General features: G+C 36.4%; 1 protein-coding gene across 1 annotated transcript in view; it reads left to right on the forward strand.

Annotated features, from left to right (window-relative positions):
- The window catches only part of MCTP1 (multiple C2 and transmembrane domain containing 1), a 285266-nt gene that overhangs the window by 132216 nt on the left and 134224 nt on the right, over positions 1-18826 (forward strand). The window contains exon 6 of the mRNA XM_062017784.1: positions 5869-5904. Coding sequence (XP_061873768.1) covers positions 5869-5904 — 36 coding nt within the window. The remainder of the gene's footprint in view (positions 1-5868; positions 5905-18826) is intronic.

An 18826-nucleotide genomic window follows, 5' to 3' on the forward strand; every position in this document is an offset into this window, starting at 1 on the left:
ATCAGTTATTGGTGTTTCGTATGGAAGAGATGTAGAGTTTTGAAAATAGATTTAAAAAATAGATTTCTCATTTGTTGATTTTCTTCGTGGTGTTCTGTTAGAACTTAACAAAAATATTGGAAAATGGAAGTAATACCATGCAGGAAGGTTATTTAAGCAGTGTATTTTTCTTTCTTTAGCAATACATTGTCTAGACAATTAAGAATAACATCTTACGAAGAAAAGATTTACCACTTAAATTGAAAAATGCATTTAAGTCTTTTTTTGTGTGTTTGTGTGTGTATATTTGTGTAAGACTAGCATTTCTGAGTCATTGAGTTGTAGACCTGTTTTCCCATGTGACTTTGACATTATCCTGCTGTAATCCTAAGTCATGCAGCACAGAAATACTATGCTTTCATGTGAGGAACCATTAGGTGGACAGTAGAAGCATGTTAGTTTATTTTTCATTATGCAGAGAGAATAGCTACAGTGCTGCTCAGCATTACTAGCTGTTATATGAAGTGCTCAAGCACATGATGGATGAGACAGTGAAACTAAGATATGACAGTCTAATATGTATTTACTCAGTGAATTAGCAACTGAGCTTGCAAAGTAGTGGGAGCACCATACACTTGCTGGATAGTGTTTTCATATCCAACTGACTAGCTGCAATAGGAGGAAGAATTCAGTATGTGAATGAACTCGTTACCAGCTTTCTATTTACTAAGTTCTATTTATTTATTTATAAACATTCTATGTATAAATATTATATTTAATAAGCTTTACTTCTTATTATTTCATTATTAGCTTTCTATTTATTATTAGCTTTCTATTTATTAAACTAATCCTTTTAGTTTAGCTCAAGTGATCCATGTTTCTTCGCATCCAAACTGTTATAGACAGGACTTCATTCTGAAAATGACTAAAATTCAAATTAAGATTCTTAATCTGAAGGTTTGTATTTATTATTAGGAAAAAGTCTTCCTAGGATATAGATCCCAGAGACGTTCTGACGAAGTTTCAGTATTATCAGAGAATTTGTGTCACAATGCAGGGAAGATGATCTACAAAATTAGTATTGAATTGCTATGTATTAATGTGTTGGGGGGTTAATAATTCAAGGTGCAATTGTCTTTTAATTTGTTCCCATGTGCATTTATTTATTTATTTATTAGATTATGTTTACTTTCTAAGGAGTAGATATATTATAAAATATGTCACTCCAATTAAACTGTCATCTTTGGTTATTTTTAAAAGGTTTTGTAATAATGAGGATAATTTGTATTGTATTTAATATGGTTAAGATCAATAAATTTTCAAATATAATGTTGTAGGATCAAGGCTAATTCTTGTGCACTCTTGTGAATGTGCACCGTATAAAGTAATCAGCTTCTGCATTTCCAGTCTGTGTAGCGTGCTGTTTGAGTGATTGTTGCTTCCTTTCTACTTGGGTATCTTTATGTAATAATTCAATTAGTGCAGTTGAAATATATAGATATAACCCTGTGAGCACTCTTAAATGTGCTTTAATGACTGCTGCACAGTAGACACAGAAAAACTGTTGATATACATCATGTGTATTTTTTTTCCTAAATGATTTAAAATTTTCTTAAAACCTCTTGGTTTGATATTCCTATGTAGCCCACATTAAAAATGTATCTTCTTCTGAATAAATTGTAATGTCTTCAGGTGATAACTCTACATTGCTTACACAGGTAAATGGTGAAAAATCATAAATCCGAAGAATTCAGAAATTAACTACTAGTATTTAAATTGTGTGTACTTTAATTTCATATATTAATCTCTAAAGGTCCCTTCCAATCCCTACCATTCTATGATTTTGTGATTCTGTGATATATCTAAAATGAGAGTTTATTAACACCATTGTGGAAATTTAAAAAAAAAAAAAGTAATATCTTTAAGAAAAAAAGTATTGGCTTTCACATATAGTCACTGAAATAACACTACATGTCATCCTGCACTTTGGGCAGCTCAGTAACCATAATCCAAATCCAGCCCTGTTGAGCAAGGCTTTCTTTTCATGATGGATTGTTGGCTAACTTTTGACACAGATCGGACTTTCCAAGAAGATCCCTTCACTGCTTGAAGTGGAGTGACTGAGAGTGTTTTCAAGGCCATGTATTTATCTGCAGATAAAGGGAAGGTTTTTCACTATGGTTTGTGTAGCCGTAGGACAGGTGTTGCACCAAAGCATTTTATTGGCTCATCCAAATAAGCAGCTGTGCGTCTTACAGGCAGATGCATGTCACATAGCATAAGAAATATTGACTTGGCTGAGGGATAAGGTACTCCAATTGGAAGTTTGAAGTTAAGTGGTCCAAATTTGGGACCTTGTATGTTGCCAGCTGTCTGTGAGAAAGGAATTAATACAAATGATTTGAAAAGTAAGCAGTTGGTTTGACAGGGCAATAGTTTGTTTTGCTTTGTAAGGAACTTTCTTTGATGAAGCCTTGAGGTGTGCAAAGAGATTAGAGAGAGATTTGTTACACTCAGGAGCACTCTGTGCCTTATCTTTTGAAAGAAATTCTGATGAAATGCAGATTTTCTGTGTGCTGACTGGTGAAGCCGTTCTTTTGAATTTATAGCTGGAAGGATCAAAACCAGATTGTATCTATGGATTCAGATATCAATTAAGAATATTAGCATATGCCTGTGTTCACACAAATGTATGTAAAATTGTATTAACAACTGGGAGAGAGGAGTATTTATCTTTAAGTCCTACTGGATTGTAAAAAGAGTCGTTATGTAGTTTATGGTTTGTGTTTTTCCAGTAGAAGAATATTCAGTTAAAGGAGGTTCAGTATACTAGTTTCATAAATAAGAACACACTATTTTATTTTTGTGGTAAATTTTATAAGAGGAAAATGCAGAAATAGCCTGCAGTTATAACTGAATATTAATATAAGATCAGGGGCAGGTGAACAAATCAAAACTTCTAGCACATCTTTTATCTTTGCCTTTTGTGACCTACTGGTTGTACGTGAATACAAGCCCTGTTCTTTTGAGTCTTAGAAATGAAGGCAATCTAATTTTTTCTGATCCTTGAACAATCATAAATTGTGAATCAAAATTGAGGAATTAATTATTATTAGAAAACCATAAAAAATACGAATGTTGTTTGTGGTCCTGAAAACTATAATCTCTTTCCAGCCTAATACAATTAAGTCTAACAAGCACTAGTTCTCATAATTCATTTACATTTGCATTACATCTCTGCTGTTAACAGTAGTAGTCCTTTACATTAATGCAAAAGTTTTAATTATTTTGCTTTGAGAGAACAGATAGCTTAAATAAATAATGTAAACTAAGAAGATATTAAATAAGCACGTAGGAGAAACTATGTGTATATAAAAATGTGGAAACCTGTGATCTCTAAAAAAGTATTATTTTGAACTCTTCTTTTAAAAAAACTGTTTATGATGTACTTTCTGAGGTTTTAACGAATTTCTCCTGTTTGTGAGTAGTTCAAAAGTCAGAACTAGCAATGATTTGTTTTTTTTCTTGGACCTGCTCCAGTGAAGCTTGTCTTGTTTCTTTGATTCCAACAGTATTCTATTAATATTTCCTTTTGGATATGTGTAGGGCTGTGCATGCCTGCGTGCTGTGTGTAGTTGCATGCATGACAATTAAAAATGTGTACGTGTTGCCTTCTATCTTTGATGTTGTAATCATGAGTGCTGCAATGCATGAGACTTTTTCTGACTCTCTCCAGCTGAGCTCAGTGCATATTTTTTGTCCCTGGAGAACTTGCAGAGTGACTATGAGTTCATCAGAGCTGCAGGTCTCCCATGTCTCCTCTACCATAGTTGTTTCCAGTCTTGGTCTTAGAGGAAACTCTTGGCTACAGGAAATGAAAAAGTTGGTAGCTTGATGAAAAGTGTTGCCTTGGGGCTGTCACAGATTGGGGACTACTGTTTCACCACTGCCAACAGCTTGAGTAGCATAGAAAATGGAAAAAAGGAAGCATATGAGCACTACTTGGATGTTGTTTAATGAGAATAACATTCATGACATTGTTTTTTCTTTCAATAATTTATCTCAAATGATGCTTAATATTTCTTTGTTTCCTATGAAAATATTAACAACATTAATATACTGTCAGTATGGTTACTCTCTTAAATTTTAAAATGCAATATGTTTTGTTTTGCTTACCAGAGGGATAACAACATAATTGAAAAAAGGAATGTCAGAGATGGACTCTGTACATGGAATATTTTCAGATGAAAAAATTCCATGTAGATCACCCATCCTCATCTGCTCTATGCTATATATTTGTTTTATTGACTTCTAAGGATGATTATAATGGCTTCAGCTTATCCTGCTGCAGCTGGTGATGATGCTGACACTCAACAAGTATTATAATATGTTTCTGTAACTACTGCTTGAACTGAACTCTACAGAGCTGAAATAATGTTAGATACACAGTTAATTCAGCTATTGGACTCTATTCTCCTCCTTGCTCAGAGCCTAGCACCATGCCCAAGGAAGCTGAGCCTGTGCTCTGACATGTAGCAGTACAGGATTCAGCAACAGTGACAAAGGGAGGAGCTGTGCTATTTTGGACAGGACCTAGGAGCTCAGAGGTTTTCTCCAAAGCCTGCTGTGTTCCTCTAGCTTCTTATGTGCCTCCTCTGTAAAAATGAATTAAATGAATTTATTCAGCTTTATGAAACATTCAGTATCTATGTATATTATCAAAAGCTGCAGCACTGCATTTATTATTAACTTAAGGCAGAGCTTTCAGGCTTTAACTGTCCATAGCAATTTAAATATTTTCCTCAGCAACCAATTGTCTTTCCTGCCTCAGAAAACTGTGTCTATTTGAAGAATTTCTGGATATTTCAAAAGCAAAAACCACAGATATTTTCTCTTGTTCTCGTTTTTCCCCATGTGATGCTTTTATTTCACAAGGAAATGTTCACATTTCAAAAATTATTTCCAATATTTGAAAAAGAAAGTGGCTTTGCAGTGGTTAATTAAAAAAAAAGAATTATTTTTCATGACAGTTTCAGTAGAAATTAATTTATTCTTGCTCAGTGTCAACAACAAGCTGCTAAATGTTACTATATTGTAGAAATTAATTTTTCGATGTTTCCACATAACTGCTCTAAGCAACAGTTGTGTTCACAGACAAGTTGTCCACATCCATCTTGACCACTGTGTCTCTTTTATGTAAAGGTGAAGAGTCTATGTCTGTGGACACTTTGCCTGCTGGGATGTCAGAGCATTGTCTCTAGCAGTACCAATGTTTTACAGATTATTTAGGTAGCAACATGGAGCTGCTGCATTTTGGCTTTTTAGAGTCAAGGTGTGGGGGGTTTTTTCCATCCTATGTGTATAATTATCAAACCAAAGAGGTTTTTTTTGCTGCTTTGAAAACTAATTAGCAATGGTGACCTTAAAAATCTTGCAATAAATATCTGCTTTAAGAAGGATTTCTCTTCTATGGCTATACCTGTGAGCTAAGCAGTAGTGTTCGAAAAAACTGGAGTGTGTTAATATTAAAAAGAAATCATTCAAGTCTCAGTCAAAATTGAAGTAAATATCAGTAATGGCACATTCAATTTTTCATTTGTTTATCTAATTCTTTCTTTATTTCTTTGGTTTTTTTTCCAAAATGATTTTACATAATGCATTGTCTCCAGAAATGAAACTTCTGTAAGCACCCAAAGAAGTATGCCTGGGTGTGAACAGTGCTGCTAGCTGTCTGGATTTATTTCAGTCTTGTGTAGTTGTTGCTGGAGTGTACGTGTTGCTGCTTCAGTTGTAGTGGTGGTGAAGTGTGGATTGTCCCATTGGAGACAGTTGGCCTCCTTTTTTGTATTGCAGAGAAAAGGTAATTAAAATGCTCTATTTTATTTTCAGACAATGCTAATGAGGAAGAGTTGGAAAAGATCAAGTAAGGTAACTTTTAGCATGTGGTCTTCTGGCTTTTTAATTTTTTTTTTAGAAGAACTATGATTTACCAAACATGCCATCTAGGACTGGAAACTCGGAATTTAGGATTTATTCTCCCTCCAATTGTGTTTTAATGACATTGTTTTGTGTTTCATCAAGTCAAAATCATTAAATAGTTGAGCTTTTAATAAAATCATTAAACTTCTCAACTTTCTTACAGCATTTTAGCCTATCGTGAAGTCATCTAAAACTTCATATAAATGGCAAACATGTCCTGATACTTTTTCGTTTCTCATATTTGAATGATCTCCTTAAAGCTTGTTAGTGTTAACTAAGAATTGGTGCCAAAGGGTAAATTTCATTTTTCTATTTCGTACTCCTCTTACTCATTAGAGTTTTGAGAGTTTTCAAAGGTTTTCAGAGTGTTGTTTTTCAAAGACAGATTATCCTGATCTCTGGTCATAGCCAGGCTTTCCAAGAGCAGTGTGCTTAAAGAGTCGATCTTGGTCTCCGATTTATACAGATCTTTAGGTGCGTCTTCATGCAAATTTAGTACCTGGCTTTTCTCCTCTTAGAGTCCTATAAGCAATAAAGAAAAAAAAAAAGAAAAAGAGCAATATATACTCTTTTCCATGAGGAAAAGGATGGGAGTTTGACTATAGTGGAATGCAAGCCATTACTTTTTTCCTGGTTTTGTCTCCAAAAAGGTAAAGAAAGTGTATGTAGTTTCTCAGTAGTTTTCTGACCTCCCTTACTTAGTGTTGCCATGCTGCTTTCATTTTTCATGCTGCTTTAAGCCTTCTTATTTGCATAATTAAAGATAGAATTAAAATTTCTCAAAGCCTTGAGCTGATACGGTAGATCTGTGAGTTTCAGGGATGTTACTGTGTAAGGGTATAAAAATAAGAGAAATATAATAGCTATGTGAGATGAGTTCCCTTATTTTCTAAAGTCATTTACTTTCCTCACATTTTCGTGCACAAGTTTACATAGGAGGTTATTACTAAACACTGACAAATATTTGCATAATGTTTTTAGCCTTAAAAAAAATAAAGATCAGGGTTCATGATTGTTGGGTTATGGATAGATTTTTCACACTGTAGCTTCTGTGTTGCAGGACCAACACACCATCTCAGTTTCGTTTTTGTCATCTATGCACCCTAAAGATGAGTTTAAGGCTTCATGAAATAGCCAGGTCAATGCATCTCTGTGTGCCACCTATTTTGTGTGTAAACCAGTGCTTTCAAACACACTCAAGTTGTGAACATTTGTTAGAGATCTTGCAAAAGTGCAACATCACTTTTGATTTGTTGTTAGCTTTTTGCTTCTATTGCTGTTGGGTTTTGTTATGTTACTTTTCCCTGTCATGTTTGCTTTGTACCAGAGTTCTTCACCAGAGTCCATGTGAGCTAGATCTGTTGCCACACTGTCTAGGTCAGAGGGAACACTCATCTTTCACTGAATCTAGCAAAAAATAAATTGAAACAGTTTTGCAGTTTGGGCATTTTGGTCCTTGCTTTGTGGAAACTTGAAATTCCTGTCTTTCAAGACAGAAATCTCCTGGTGGGCTATTTAAAAAAAAAAGTGTTTATTAAGAAAAAAAAAAAAAAAGAATCTACTGGGAAGTTTCAGTTTGCACTTGTTTTCAAATTAATTGTTTTATTTCATCCACCACAAGCTTGATGTCACATTGAAGGAAACTGGTAGCCAGTAATTACGACTTCAGAGTGGGCTGTTTGCTGCATGTTCTGGAAGAGGAAGCAGCGCCATCTGTACCACTACCTCTGTACTAGGATCCGTTACAATTGAGGGAAAGTTGGATTGTTCAATATGTCTTGCATTTTTTTTAATGATCCAGGTGTTTGCTCCATAATCTCAATGCGCTCATGCCTCATTTCTGTGGTTTAGATGTGGTCTAAATGGTTCTTCAGTTTGTTAGATGCTCAGTGGGTCAGCATACAAGCGCTACAAGAAAAAGACAGTGCTTGTGTGATCTGAATAGTCAGTCATTTGTTTAAACCAAAAAGAGATTTTTTTTTTTTTTTTTTGCTTCATTTTTCTTTTTGAAAAACTGCTGAAAAAACTTTGACCTGTGCAAAATGGCTTTCCTTCTTGTGTATGGATCAGATCTGTTCTGCTTCTGTGGTTCTCCACATCCAGAGCAGTTTTTCCTTGGGATTTTCCTTTGTGTATTAGTTCCTGTACTGAAGATGTCGACTTTCCTGATGGCTCAGGAAAGGCTTTGGGTGGCAGGAAACAGACCTTCAGCCTTCTACCTTGCTAAACTGTCTGGGTACAGTATCTAATTGGGTAAAAGAGTTGTTGCAGTATAGGTATGAAAGGAGCTCAGAACAGTTCAAGCATGCCAGACAGGTAATTTATTACTAATAATCAGCACCACCTCTGACAGTGAGATGAATAGTGCTAATTGCTGAGGTGATTTCCATTACAGAATCCTTGAGGTGAAAGCTGTCCATGTGATGAGAAATAAAACAGCCAGTGTAGACTAATTGGTAGGAATTGTTTTCTCCCTTTTCCTCTGGTTAAGAGAACAAGTGAAAATCAATTCTGACTTCTTATTTACTAATTGTCCACAACACAAAGGCTTAATCAATAGCTGAGGAAAGAGTGTGTGAAGGAAGCCTATTAAAATGTTGGCAGCATAAAATTGAGTTAAAAATGCATGCATTACTCTCTTTGTCATATTTTAGTGTTCAGAGCAATGCTGTCCAAAATACTAGTTTAAAAAAGACTAAAAAAAATATTCTTTACCATTATTAAGCCTCAAGGTGATAAGAGAAAAAAAACTACTCGAATGTACTACTTTTTCTCATCTAAAAATTATGTTCTCTTTAATTAGCTACTTCCTTATTCTTCTTTTAGCCTCTAATTGTGAAATTGCATTACTTTTTCCATGCCTTTACTTCCAACATTTTTAAAAGATAAAATCTTTCTGCCTTTAGCACTTTTTAATGTGAAATTGTGTTTAAAGTAAAAAGCAAAACTTGAGGTCAATGAAGCTGCAATTGTAATTCAGTGCTAATAAATGTATTTTCCAGCCAAAATAAAAAACTTTCCCTTGATTATAACTGGAAAGAGGTATGGGAGAGAGCCTTCATGTCTTTTTTTTTTTTACTGGAACTCCACAGCTTGTATGTTTTTTACAGTTGTCAAGTAATTTTGCCTGCCCTGGGCAATTGTTTTTATTAACTTAATCAGAAGCCTTTCTTTGGATGTGCTATCTCAAAGAGCATTTCATTTTTTATTAAATGGGCAGAATTTTCTGTGAAAAATCTGAAAATGCTGGTAAACATTTGATGAAAAAAAACCCCTACCGTTCTCTCTGCTGCTGTACAGTCTGCTGTATGATCACAGGAAGTTAATTCCGAAAAGGGTGAGATAGTGGCTTCAAATGGTGCTATTACAGTAATGTGCACAGAGCTTGCTTTTAGAGGTTTTTTTCCTCTCTCTGCTGAGTTGGAGAAGTGGAGGTGAAAAAATGTGAGACAAAGAGCTTCAGAATACAGCAGGAATGTCTCCAGAAGATGAGGCCAATGGTGATGTTGGTGGACAGACCCTCACTTGCCAGGATTTCTAGTGCCTTGGCCATTTGAAAATCTACCTGTGTGCAGAGTAGGTGTGAAAAAGACAGAAAAGAGCCTGAAAAGTTTTTTTCCTTACTGTACAGTGGGAACAATGACAGCTAAACTGTGTTTGACAGGTATTTGTTTAATCTGTCCTTAAAAATCTGCAATGCTGGATATTCCACAGCCTCCCCAGAGAGCCGGTTCCAGCACTTGAATATAATTTCCATAAAGACTGTATTTTTTTTCTCTAGTGTCTAACGGTAACTCTCATGGTAAAAATCAAGCTCATGTCTTCCCATCACACAGATAGAGATGTTTTATCACAGTGATTTGGGCACAGTTTATATACACATTTAATAGTGAGTCTGAAAAAAAATGATCCTTTGAAATATACGTGTGTGTGTATATATATCTACCCTTAATTCAGAGTAAACTTTTGGATGCTCAAGTACTACTGATAAGGAGACTGTAAAGAGTGGTGTTTGGAATTAAGTTTTACTGTGAGCAGAAAAGAAGTCAGAATGAATAGTGAGAAAATGGGAAAAATTAGCAGGTCTAGTGACTTGAGCCCAGCCTGCACAAAGCCCTGATACAAGCACTGTTCAGGCTGCTGTGAGGAGAGTAAGCTCTATACCAACCAGATCCAGAACAAGGTCAGGTCAAGCAATGTGGTCAGGCTGATTTGCAACATCTGTGGCTGGATGTTCCCTCACTGATAGCTGTGAGGAAGCCTCTTTGTGAGGACAGGAACTGCTCTAGCAATTACAGATACTTCAAGTCTCCTCACTTCTACTGTAACACTGAGAAACTTGACACTGGATTTACTGGCCAGTCAGAGAAAAAAAATGTAACAGATGAGAGCACTGAGGTCTGACACCTGATGGAAAGTTCTGGTAGTTTACATAAGACACATACTTTGTGCTACTCAAGCAAGCAAGATATCAATTTTTAACACAGTAATTGAGAAGAAGGTGTGGCACTTGAGTCTTCTTATTCTAAACTTTCAGAGTGGAAAACATTTGGAAATTAAGGTTTGTTCAATGAGTTGTCTTCCATTTCTGCTGACTTGATTTAAAAGACAGGAGTATGACAGTGATCAAACTCTGCCTCAATATTAATTTGGGTCTTCCAAACTGAAGATGAGAAGATGTCAGTGTAATATTTACCATGTAGGCAACAATTTTATGAACTTGGATTGTAGCCCTGGTGAGGCTCCTGTGTTCAATAGACAGTGTACTGATGAGTTAGTGATCCTATAAATACTCATAGGGAGAATGAGTAACCAAAAGCTGTAAGACTTGCTGACCAAGATATTTATATTCTTCGTTTTTCTTAAAGTTCCAATGAAACCGGTATGTTCCCAGATAGATTTGATTTTCTCTAAACACCATTTCCTGAAATTTATTGGCAAAATATTTGGTAATCATAGCTAGGGGATGAGTGAGGTGCTATCCCATAGAAATAGTTTATTTCAAAAAATCCTACACTACTAGAGAACTAATATACTGACTGCCTCTATATACAATTTACACTATTACAATATTTACAATATTAAGTAATAAGACTGGCTTATGTTTTCAAATGTAAATATAACTATTTAAGCAAAGGTGTCTTAATGAAGACAGGACTTTTTAGCCAAAGCACACTGAATGTGAACTCTATCAGAATTATTCATCTCCCTGAAAATTATTTTTGTCTAAATAAGGCTCTACTCTTGCCCTTTTCAGTTCTGTTGCCATTAAATTGAGTTCAAACATGATCAAACCCCACATTAAACTTGCTACGTTAATGTAACATTAAGAAAACATCAGAAAAACTAATTTAAGGACAAACAAGGGAACAAGTGGTTGAGCATCTTAAGCCGAACATAGTAGGGGAAATGATATTTTAAAATTATCAGTTGTGCCTCCCCAAGTCACAGTATTCCAGTAAAATCTGGGGAAAAAGATAAAATATCACCTTCTCTTCTACTTTGTTTTCCATTTTGTATTATCAATAGTAAGTTTTGAACTGGAAATATTAGAATGCACTACAATGTAATAATACTCTTAATTTATACTATTAATATGTGATAAGCTCTTTCAATGTCACTTTGATCAATTGGAACCAAATGTCTTTCCTTTCAAAAATGAAGATAAATTAGTCTGGGTTGCAACAGGTTTTGTATAAACTAAGAGTAAAAATACATTATTGTCCCAAAGACATTAGTGATAAAGGAGTGTATCTACTGCCTGAAGCAACTGAATTAAAGTGATTATTATTTGCATTTAGATAATTATTTTTACTTTCATTCAGCTTTAGACATTTTTGCATATACTTTTAAAAGGAAAAATACAATTCATGAAAATTTTTAACAAAAAGGAATTGCAAATGTAAGGCTTTCAGCTCCTAATTGCTGACTGTTTTTAAAATTTATTTTAGAAGCTTTTCTGAAAACATGTGTGTTCCAATTGCACAACTGCAGTGCTAATAGCTACGGCCTTATTAACTGATGCTTCTATGCTCAACTCAAAATATTTAGTTTGGATGACTCCTGATTTGCCTTTTACTAACATCCAAAACCTCATGAAGCATTTTTTTTCTGGTTTGAAATTGAAGCAAATGCTTTTCTACTGGAATGAGATACCTCTTGTTTAGATAATAGCACTGGAAATAACAAATCATGGTTTATGGATTGCGAAGGCAAGCAGAAGCACAGAGTTGCACGATACTTCTCAGTTGAAGAAATTTGCAATCAGTTTAGTCTTTCAAATAAAACTCTGGGAAATTTTGGATTAGAAGGTAGAATCAGTGGCTTTGAGTTTTTAGAGGAATCTTTTAAGATGACTTTTGGAAGCAATGAGGTTCTAGATGTCATTTTATCAGCTGTAAATAGTGCTTGATGGAAACCTACTAAATAATGGAATAGCAGTTAAAAATGTCAGAATAGATACACTTATCTGTTAGACATCTGGTTATAAAAATTATGCAAATATTTGGTGAAGCTTATATTTGAATTACTTGTATGTCAGTGGTAACAGCTGATACAGTTAACAACCAAAACAGCAGAATACCATTTCAATGTGAGGTTTTCTGGGTTCGTGCTAGCAATCCTGAAAGCACACAGGGAGTTTCTATCAAACCTCAGTGGCCACTGTCCTTCTCTGTGTCCCATTCATAGAATCATAGAATGGTAGGGTTGGAAGGGACCTTTAGAGATCATCTAGTCCAACCCCCCCTTCAGAAGTAGGTTCACCTAGATCAAGTCGCATAGGATCATGTCCAGGTGGGTCTTGAAGACCTCCAAAGAAGGAGACTCCACAACCCCTCTGGGCAGCCTGTGCCAGGGCTCCCTCACCTCAACAGTGAAATAGTTTTTTCTTAGGTTTAAGTGGAACTTTTTGTGTTCCAGCTTCATCCCATTACCCCTTGTCCTGTTGCTAGACACTATAGAAAAAAGGGATGTCCCAACTTCTAGATACTCACCCTTTAGATATTTGTAAATGTAAATAAGATCTCCCCTCAGTCTCCTCCAGGCTGAACAGCCCCAGTTCCCGCAGCCTTTTCTCGTATGAAAGATGTTCCAGTCCCCTGATCATCTTGATGGCCCTGTGCTGGACTCTCTCCAGCACTTTCCTGTCTCTCTTGAGCTGAGGAGCCCCGAACTGGACACAGTACTCCAGATCAGGCCTCACCAGGGCAGAGTAGAGGGGGAGCAGAACCTCCCTTGACCTGCTGGCCACACTCTTCTTGATGCATCCCAGGCTGCCATTGGCCTTCTTGGCCACGAGGGCACATTGCTGGCTCATATTTAGCTTATTATCAATCAGGGCTCCCAGATCTCTCTCTGCAGAGCTGCTCTTCAGCAGTTCAATCCCCAGTCTGTCCTGGTGCATGGGGTTGTTCCTCCCCAGATGCAGGACTCTGCACTTGTCCTTGTTGAACCTCATGAGGTTCCTCTCTGCCCAACTCTCAAGCCAGTCGAGATCCCACTGAATGGCAGCACAGCCTCTGGGGAATCAGCCAGTCCTCCCAGTTTGGTGACATCACTGAACTTGCTGAGGGTACACTCTGTCCTCTCATCCAGGTGGTTGATGAAGATGTTGAACAAGACTGACCCCAGAACCAATCCCTGTGGAACTCCACTGGCCACAGGCCTCCAACTCGATTCTGTGCCATTGATCACCACCCTCTGGGCTCTGTCATTCAGCCAGCTCTCCATCCACCTCACTATCCACTCATCCAAGCCACACTGCTTGAGCTTTCTGATGAGGATGTTATGGGAGACAGTGTCAAAAGCCTTGCTGAAGTCAAGGTAGATGCCATCCACTGCTCTCCTCTCATCTAGACAGCTGGCTTTGCTCTCATAGAAGGCTATCAGGTTGATTAAACAGGTTTTCTCTGAAATTCACGTCAGTGTAAGGTTCATTCATGTCAATGTTAGGACCATGGTGACATCCTGGGTAATAACAGGATCTGCACACACAATTTCCAAGAGGAGTTGCTGGGATGAAGCCAAGGGAGAAGGTTAGGATTGTACTGACACAACCTCTCTGACAATTAGTGCCAGTACACTCTTATATAAATATTTCCAACCGTTTCTAGAAAATACAATTCATGGTGAGTGCTTAATAGGAGTCACAGTCATCATCATATTACACCTGAACTGGCTGCAGCAAGTGCACATCAGTGTGTGCAAGTGTTGCATTGGGCAAACCACAAGAATGGGTGAAATGCTGAGGAAGTTATCAGCTCTTAGTACAAACACTGCAGTGTCACCACTGCTACTACAATGTCAATATCAAGTTGTTACAGCAAATATCCTGAAGCAGATTTAACATGGTAATTATACTGTAAACATAGAGTATGGGGCAATGTTAGCTTCACCTTGAATTAAAATATCCTAAAAGTTAAAATACAATTGATACAAAGTTAAAGTACATGTTCCTTCCTATTGCAGTAGTTATCATTAGTAGTTCATTTACGAAATTTGGTTAGTGATAGCAAACAAACAAAAAGGAACCGTTGTGGTCTCATTGAAGGCAGTTTTTGTAGCTCAACGTCTACAAGTGGATAACTTCTGCTAGGTGTAATAGTTTGTGCAGCTTTTGATGGAGGAAAAGCATTGTGAATGGACATGACTGTACCAGGTATGTAGCAGTAGCAGCTGTGCCTATTGACATTTTGAATCTTTATTTTAATATTTTATTCAAGTCTTGCAAGTACTCTAGAAGCTAGAGGAGAGGAATTATGTTTACTTGAGTTTGCAGTAGTCCTTTACCACACTGGTTTTGATTCACTCTGCTGTATTTGTACATCTGTCCTCTACTCAGTGATAGAGAGGAGCACAATTCTTTCCAATATTCTTGCATTGTTTTCTTGATTGGCATTTTATTTAGAGTTTCCAAGCCAAAGTAATTATTTGGATAGGGATGCCTCTGCAGGACATATAGCTGCATTATTTGTTTGCCTTTTGAAACTTTTTTCCTTTCTAAATAAGTTTATGGTAGGCGCATTGTTCAATTTCTATTGTTCATCTATTCTTGTGCAATAGATTTTGTATTCAAGGACACAGACAAGGAGGAGTGTGTCCTAGTATGTACAACAGGGAGAAGATTTAGTAAAAGCAGAGTCTGCTTGCATAAACGCAGATCCATGCCAGTGAGAGAAGTGTTGTTTTGCAGGGCATGAAAACTGTTCAACGAAGAGGTGAGGTCAGACTGGAAGAGGACAAATCATGCTGTTTCTCTGACACATTATAGACTAGAGTTTCAAAGGTCGCATTGATACCCAAAGATAAATACTTACAGGATTTTCAAGAGTACTTAGTAAAGGCTTTTCTTCTTTTGAAGGAAGTTGTGGCAATTATTATACCCATCAAGAAGATGGCCTTTTCCCACCTGTTAATGTTACCCAATAACATATGACTGTCTGGAAAATACTAAGGCATGTTGTAAGAGCATCTTTCAAATCTAACATTGTATTTGGCTAAGTACATTGATCATCTTTAATAGAGGGTACAGTTCTGTGCCAGAAGATTTTCTCACCTTTAGACATAATAGGTGGGTCACAAATAAAGCTAGTTTTATCCTGTAAAAAAATGTTGGGTTTGATGGTTTGTTTATAGTATAAGCATAAAAGTATGTATGAATATGAAAATATATGAGTTTTTCTTGAGCAGCTTTCAGTATCCTTTGATATTAAAGATTCCTTTTCAGATATCTAATTTTAATTTCCTCGCTTGCTTATAAATGCACAAGAATATGAATAATCCACATTAACGATAGTTGGCTGTAGCCTGAGATCTCGACCTTACTTCTTTCCAAATTGTATCATTATATAGTCAGTATGTCCCATTTCAGATGGAAATACTATGAAATATAGAACTTTCCACCCATTCACAGAGCAAAAAAAAAAAACCAACTGTGAAATTACTTCATGGTTTTCTTTGCTGTTTGTGACAGAAGAGTAAGATAGGGTGCAATACCCATTACTTGTTTTCTGAGAGAAATAAGTTATCTAAGAATCAGTCATGAGAAATGTTGCTTCATAGAAGAAATTTTGAAAGGTTTGTGCTTATTTCTTCATTTTACTCTGAGTCCTCCCTTCTGATTTTATACCTAAGTCACCCTAGGCTAGATTACAGAAGGTTGTTTAGATACCTAAAAATGTACCATTGTTTCATTAGAATTTTTTTTTGGTCATTTTTTACTTGAAATCTTAAGTTTGTGTTTATTTATTTTACTTCCTGTGAGAAAGACTGTATGAAATTAGAGATTATGACAGTGTCTTAATTTCTGAGGATAAGAATGCCTTTGACAGGAAGGAAAACATGTTTTAGATGTCTAGGTGTTTAGATCTGAAGATATTGTTCAGTCATACTTGGAAGCAAGAAAAATTCCAACTGGAAGTTATTCTTGCTGGGGAAGATCACATAGCCTATGCTTTTCATGCCCAGGAAATCTCAATAGCTTTAGCTCCAGTGAGCTGTATCCTTACTTTTTCAACATATCTCACTTTTGCTGTTCTGTGGATCTGTGTGTTAGCAATCACAGAATGGTTTGGATTGGAAGCCACCTTAAAAATAATCCAGTTCCAACCCCACTAGACCAGAATGCTCAAAGCTCAACCTGGCCTAGAAAAGGGCATTACTCTGGTCCAAATTGTGTACTTTGAGGAGGAAACTGCCACTACCAGCCCACACCGCTTTACTTTTAGCAGTCAGCTGCTTTTCTTCCAGCAGATTGAGATGTAGACTCAGCAGCATCACTATTGGCCAACATGCCACAGGGCTCTGCAAGGTGCTTTGCATGTCATAGACTGGGAGATCTGGCTCTGACCCAAAGGGGCTTATTTTCAGGATTTCTGCCCGACTCTTTTGAACTCCTGTCTGGCCCATCTGTCATTTTACGTTCTGTACTTGGCTATTTAGGTCTTGCCTTGCCACCTCATATGTCTGTTGTTTCTGTTGATGAAACTCATCTGCTTGTTTTATATGGTGTCAGCTGCTCTAATCCAGCAAATTATTTATTATTATTAATTATATTATTCTGTTTAAAACACAGAATTCTGATCAAGTATACTCTAAATGATTCCCTGTTTCATTTGTGATTAGTCAAGAGCTATGCAATTGTGCTTAAGCTTTGTTTTAAAAGAGTTGTAAATGCAAACTCTCACTTATTTTCCATTATAGTATCCTGGAAATGATCACAATAGATCTAAACTAACTGCTTCTTCTATCCCAATATGAAATATATTTCTAGATGTGCCTTTTCTCCTCTTCTTTTTGTATCTCTCATCAACTTATATTCAGGGAAGAGTCAGTTTTGGTGATTTACCATTCAGTCTTTCTTTTGCTCTAAACCTTCTATGAAACTGGAACTAAAAATATGCTATTGATTCTTCACAAGACAGAGCTTTGGCAATGTTGACTCTATACCTCCAACAAAGGGCTTATTTGTGCCAAGTAAAAATTTATGAAGCTTTATAGTGTTCCCATGTTGCAAATGAAATCTCTTCTGGCAACTGAGTTTCCCACGTGTGCCCTCATTTTTGTAGAGTTTCTGCTTTCTGGTGTCCCACTGCTGTCACAGGCAAAGTTGAAGTTTAGTTCTTTGACTTTGTAGAAATAATGAGTTACTGAGAAGCTTCTTTGCAGTCAAATCCTTACTTCAGGAAGAGAATTCTTAAATAAAGATAGTGAAATATTTTGGGGATAACCATAATGATTGGAGTGAACAGCCACTAGAAAGCACATATACATGCCAATGTGATACTGAAAATATTATTAAAAGCATGTTATTCTGGTTTGCTCCAACCTCAGTGGTCCCAGTGTTCTGAGATCTGGTGGCTCTAGATTACAATCCAGTGGTTGTACTCCAGTGTACTTTCTATAATCTTCTCTGGATAACCAAATCCTGCTCTGGGCACTTACATAGCTGTAATCATCCAGCTGTATTTACTCTCTGACAAATCAAATTTGCACTGAAAACCTCTAACAGAGATACTGGAGGTATGCAAGTGATGAACCCTTCATGTATGGAGAATTGCTGGTTTATAAAGCCTTTGTTGCTCAAACTACATCTTGTGATATAGAAAATGCATATATTTGATAGTTTAGAGCTGAATATACTTGCAGACTTGCTTTTTTTATTCCTAGAAAGAATAATTTGTGAATTTAAATGTTGTTTAGCTATCTAGTGTTATGATATTTAGATAGAGTAGCCTTGAACAGGTAATATTTCGGAGTAAAAGAGAGAGCCTTTGGCAGTGCATTTACCTACTGTAGGAATGCAAGGTAATTTCCCAGTTCTGATTCCGTGTACCCTTCATAGCTCAGAGCAAGCCAGATCCCATCTCAACTTACTCAGCTTTATAACTTTCTGCTCTTCCACCTCCAACGGAGTTCACTGGTGAATGCTGGAGACACCTGGTTTGTGTGGGTGCGTGTGGCTTTTCTTTTAACCCTCAAAGTCACCAGCTGAGTGTTCACAGTGCACAAGCTGTGCACAATTCCAGTCACGGTCCCTGCAATGTCTCATTTTGAAACTCCTGATCTCGTGTATTGATATTTTAGTTCGGTCTTCCTTGCTGTTTCTGAGAATACCACATCATTTTAGAGGCTGAGATAGTTGTTATATGCACAAGAGTTTATTGACTTATTTTAACTTGTTCTATCCTTCTCTTGGTGAGTTTGTGTTATTTTAATGTAAGTTTAATTTTCTTGCAGTTTCTTATGTTTATTTAATGTTTATGCAAGTTCATTCAATCACATTCTACTAATAGAAGAGGCTCTGTTACATTTTTGTCATGTTGTTAGCTCTATCAGCAGAATGAGAAGTGAGACAGTAAAAACCACT

This window comes from Colius striatus, chromosome Z, assembly GCF_028858725.1.
Source record: "Colius striatus isolate bColStr4 chromosome Z, bColStr4.1.hap1, whole genome shotgun sequence".
NCBI lineage: Eukaryota > Metazoa > Chordata > Aves > Coliiformes > Coliidae > Colius > Colius striatus.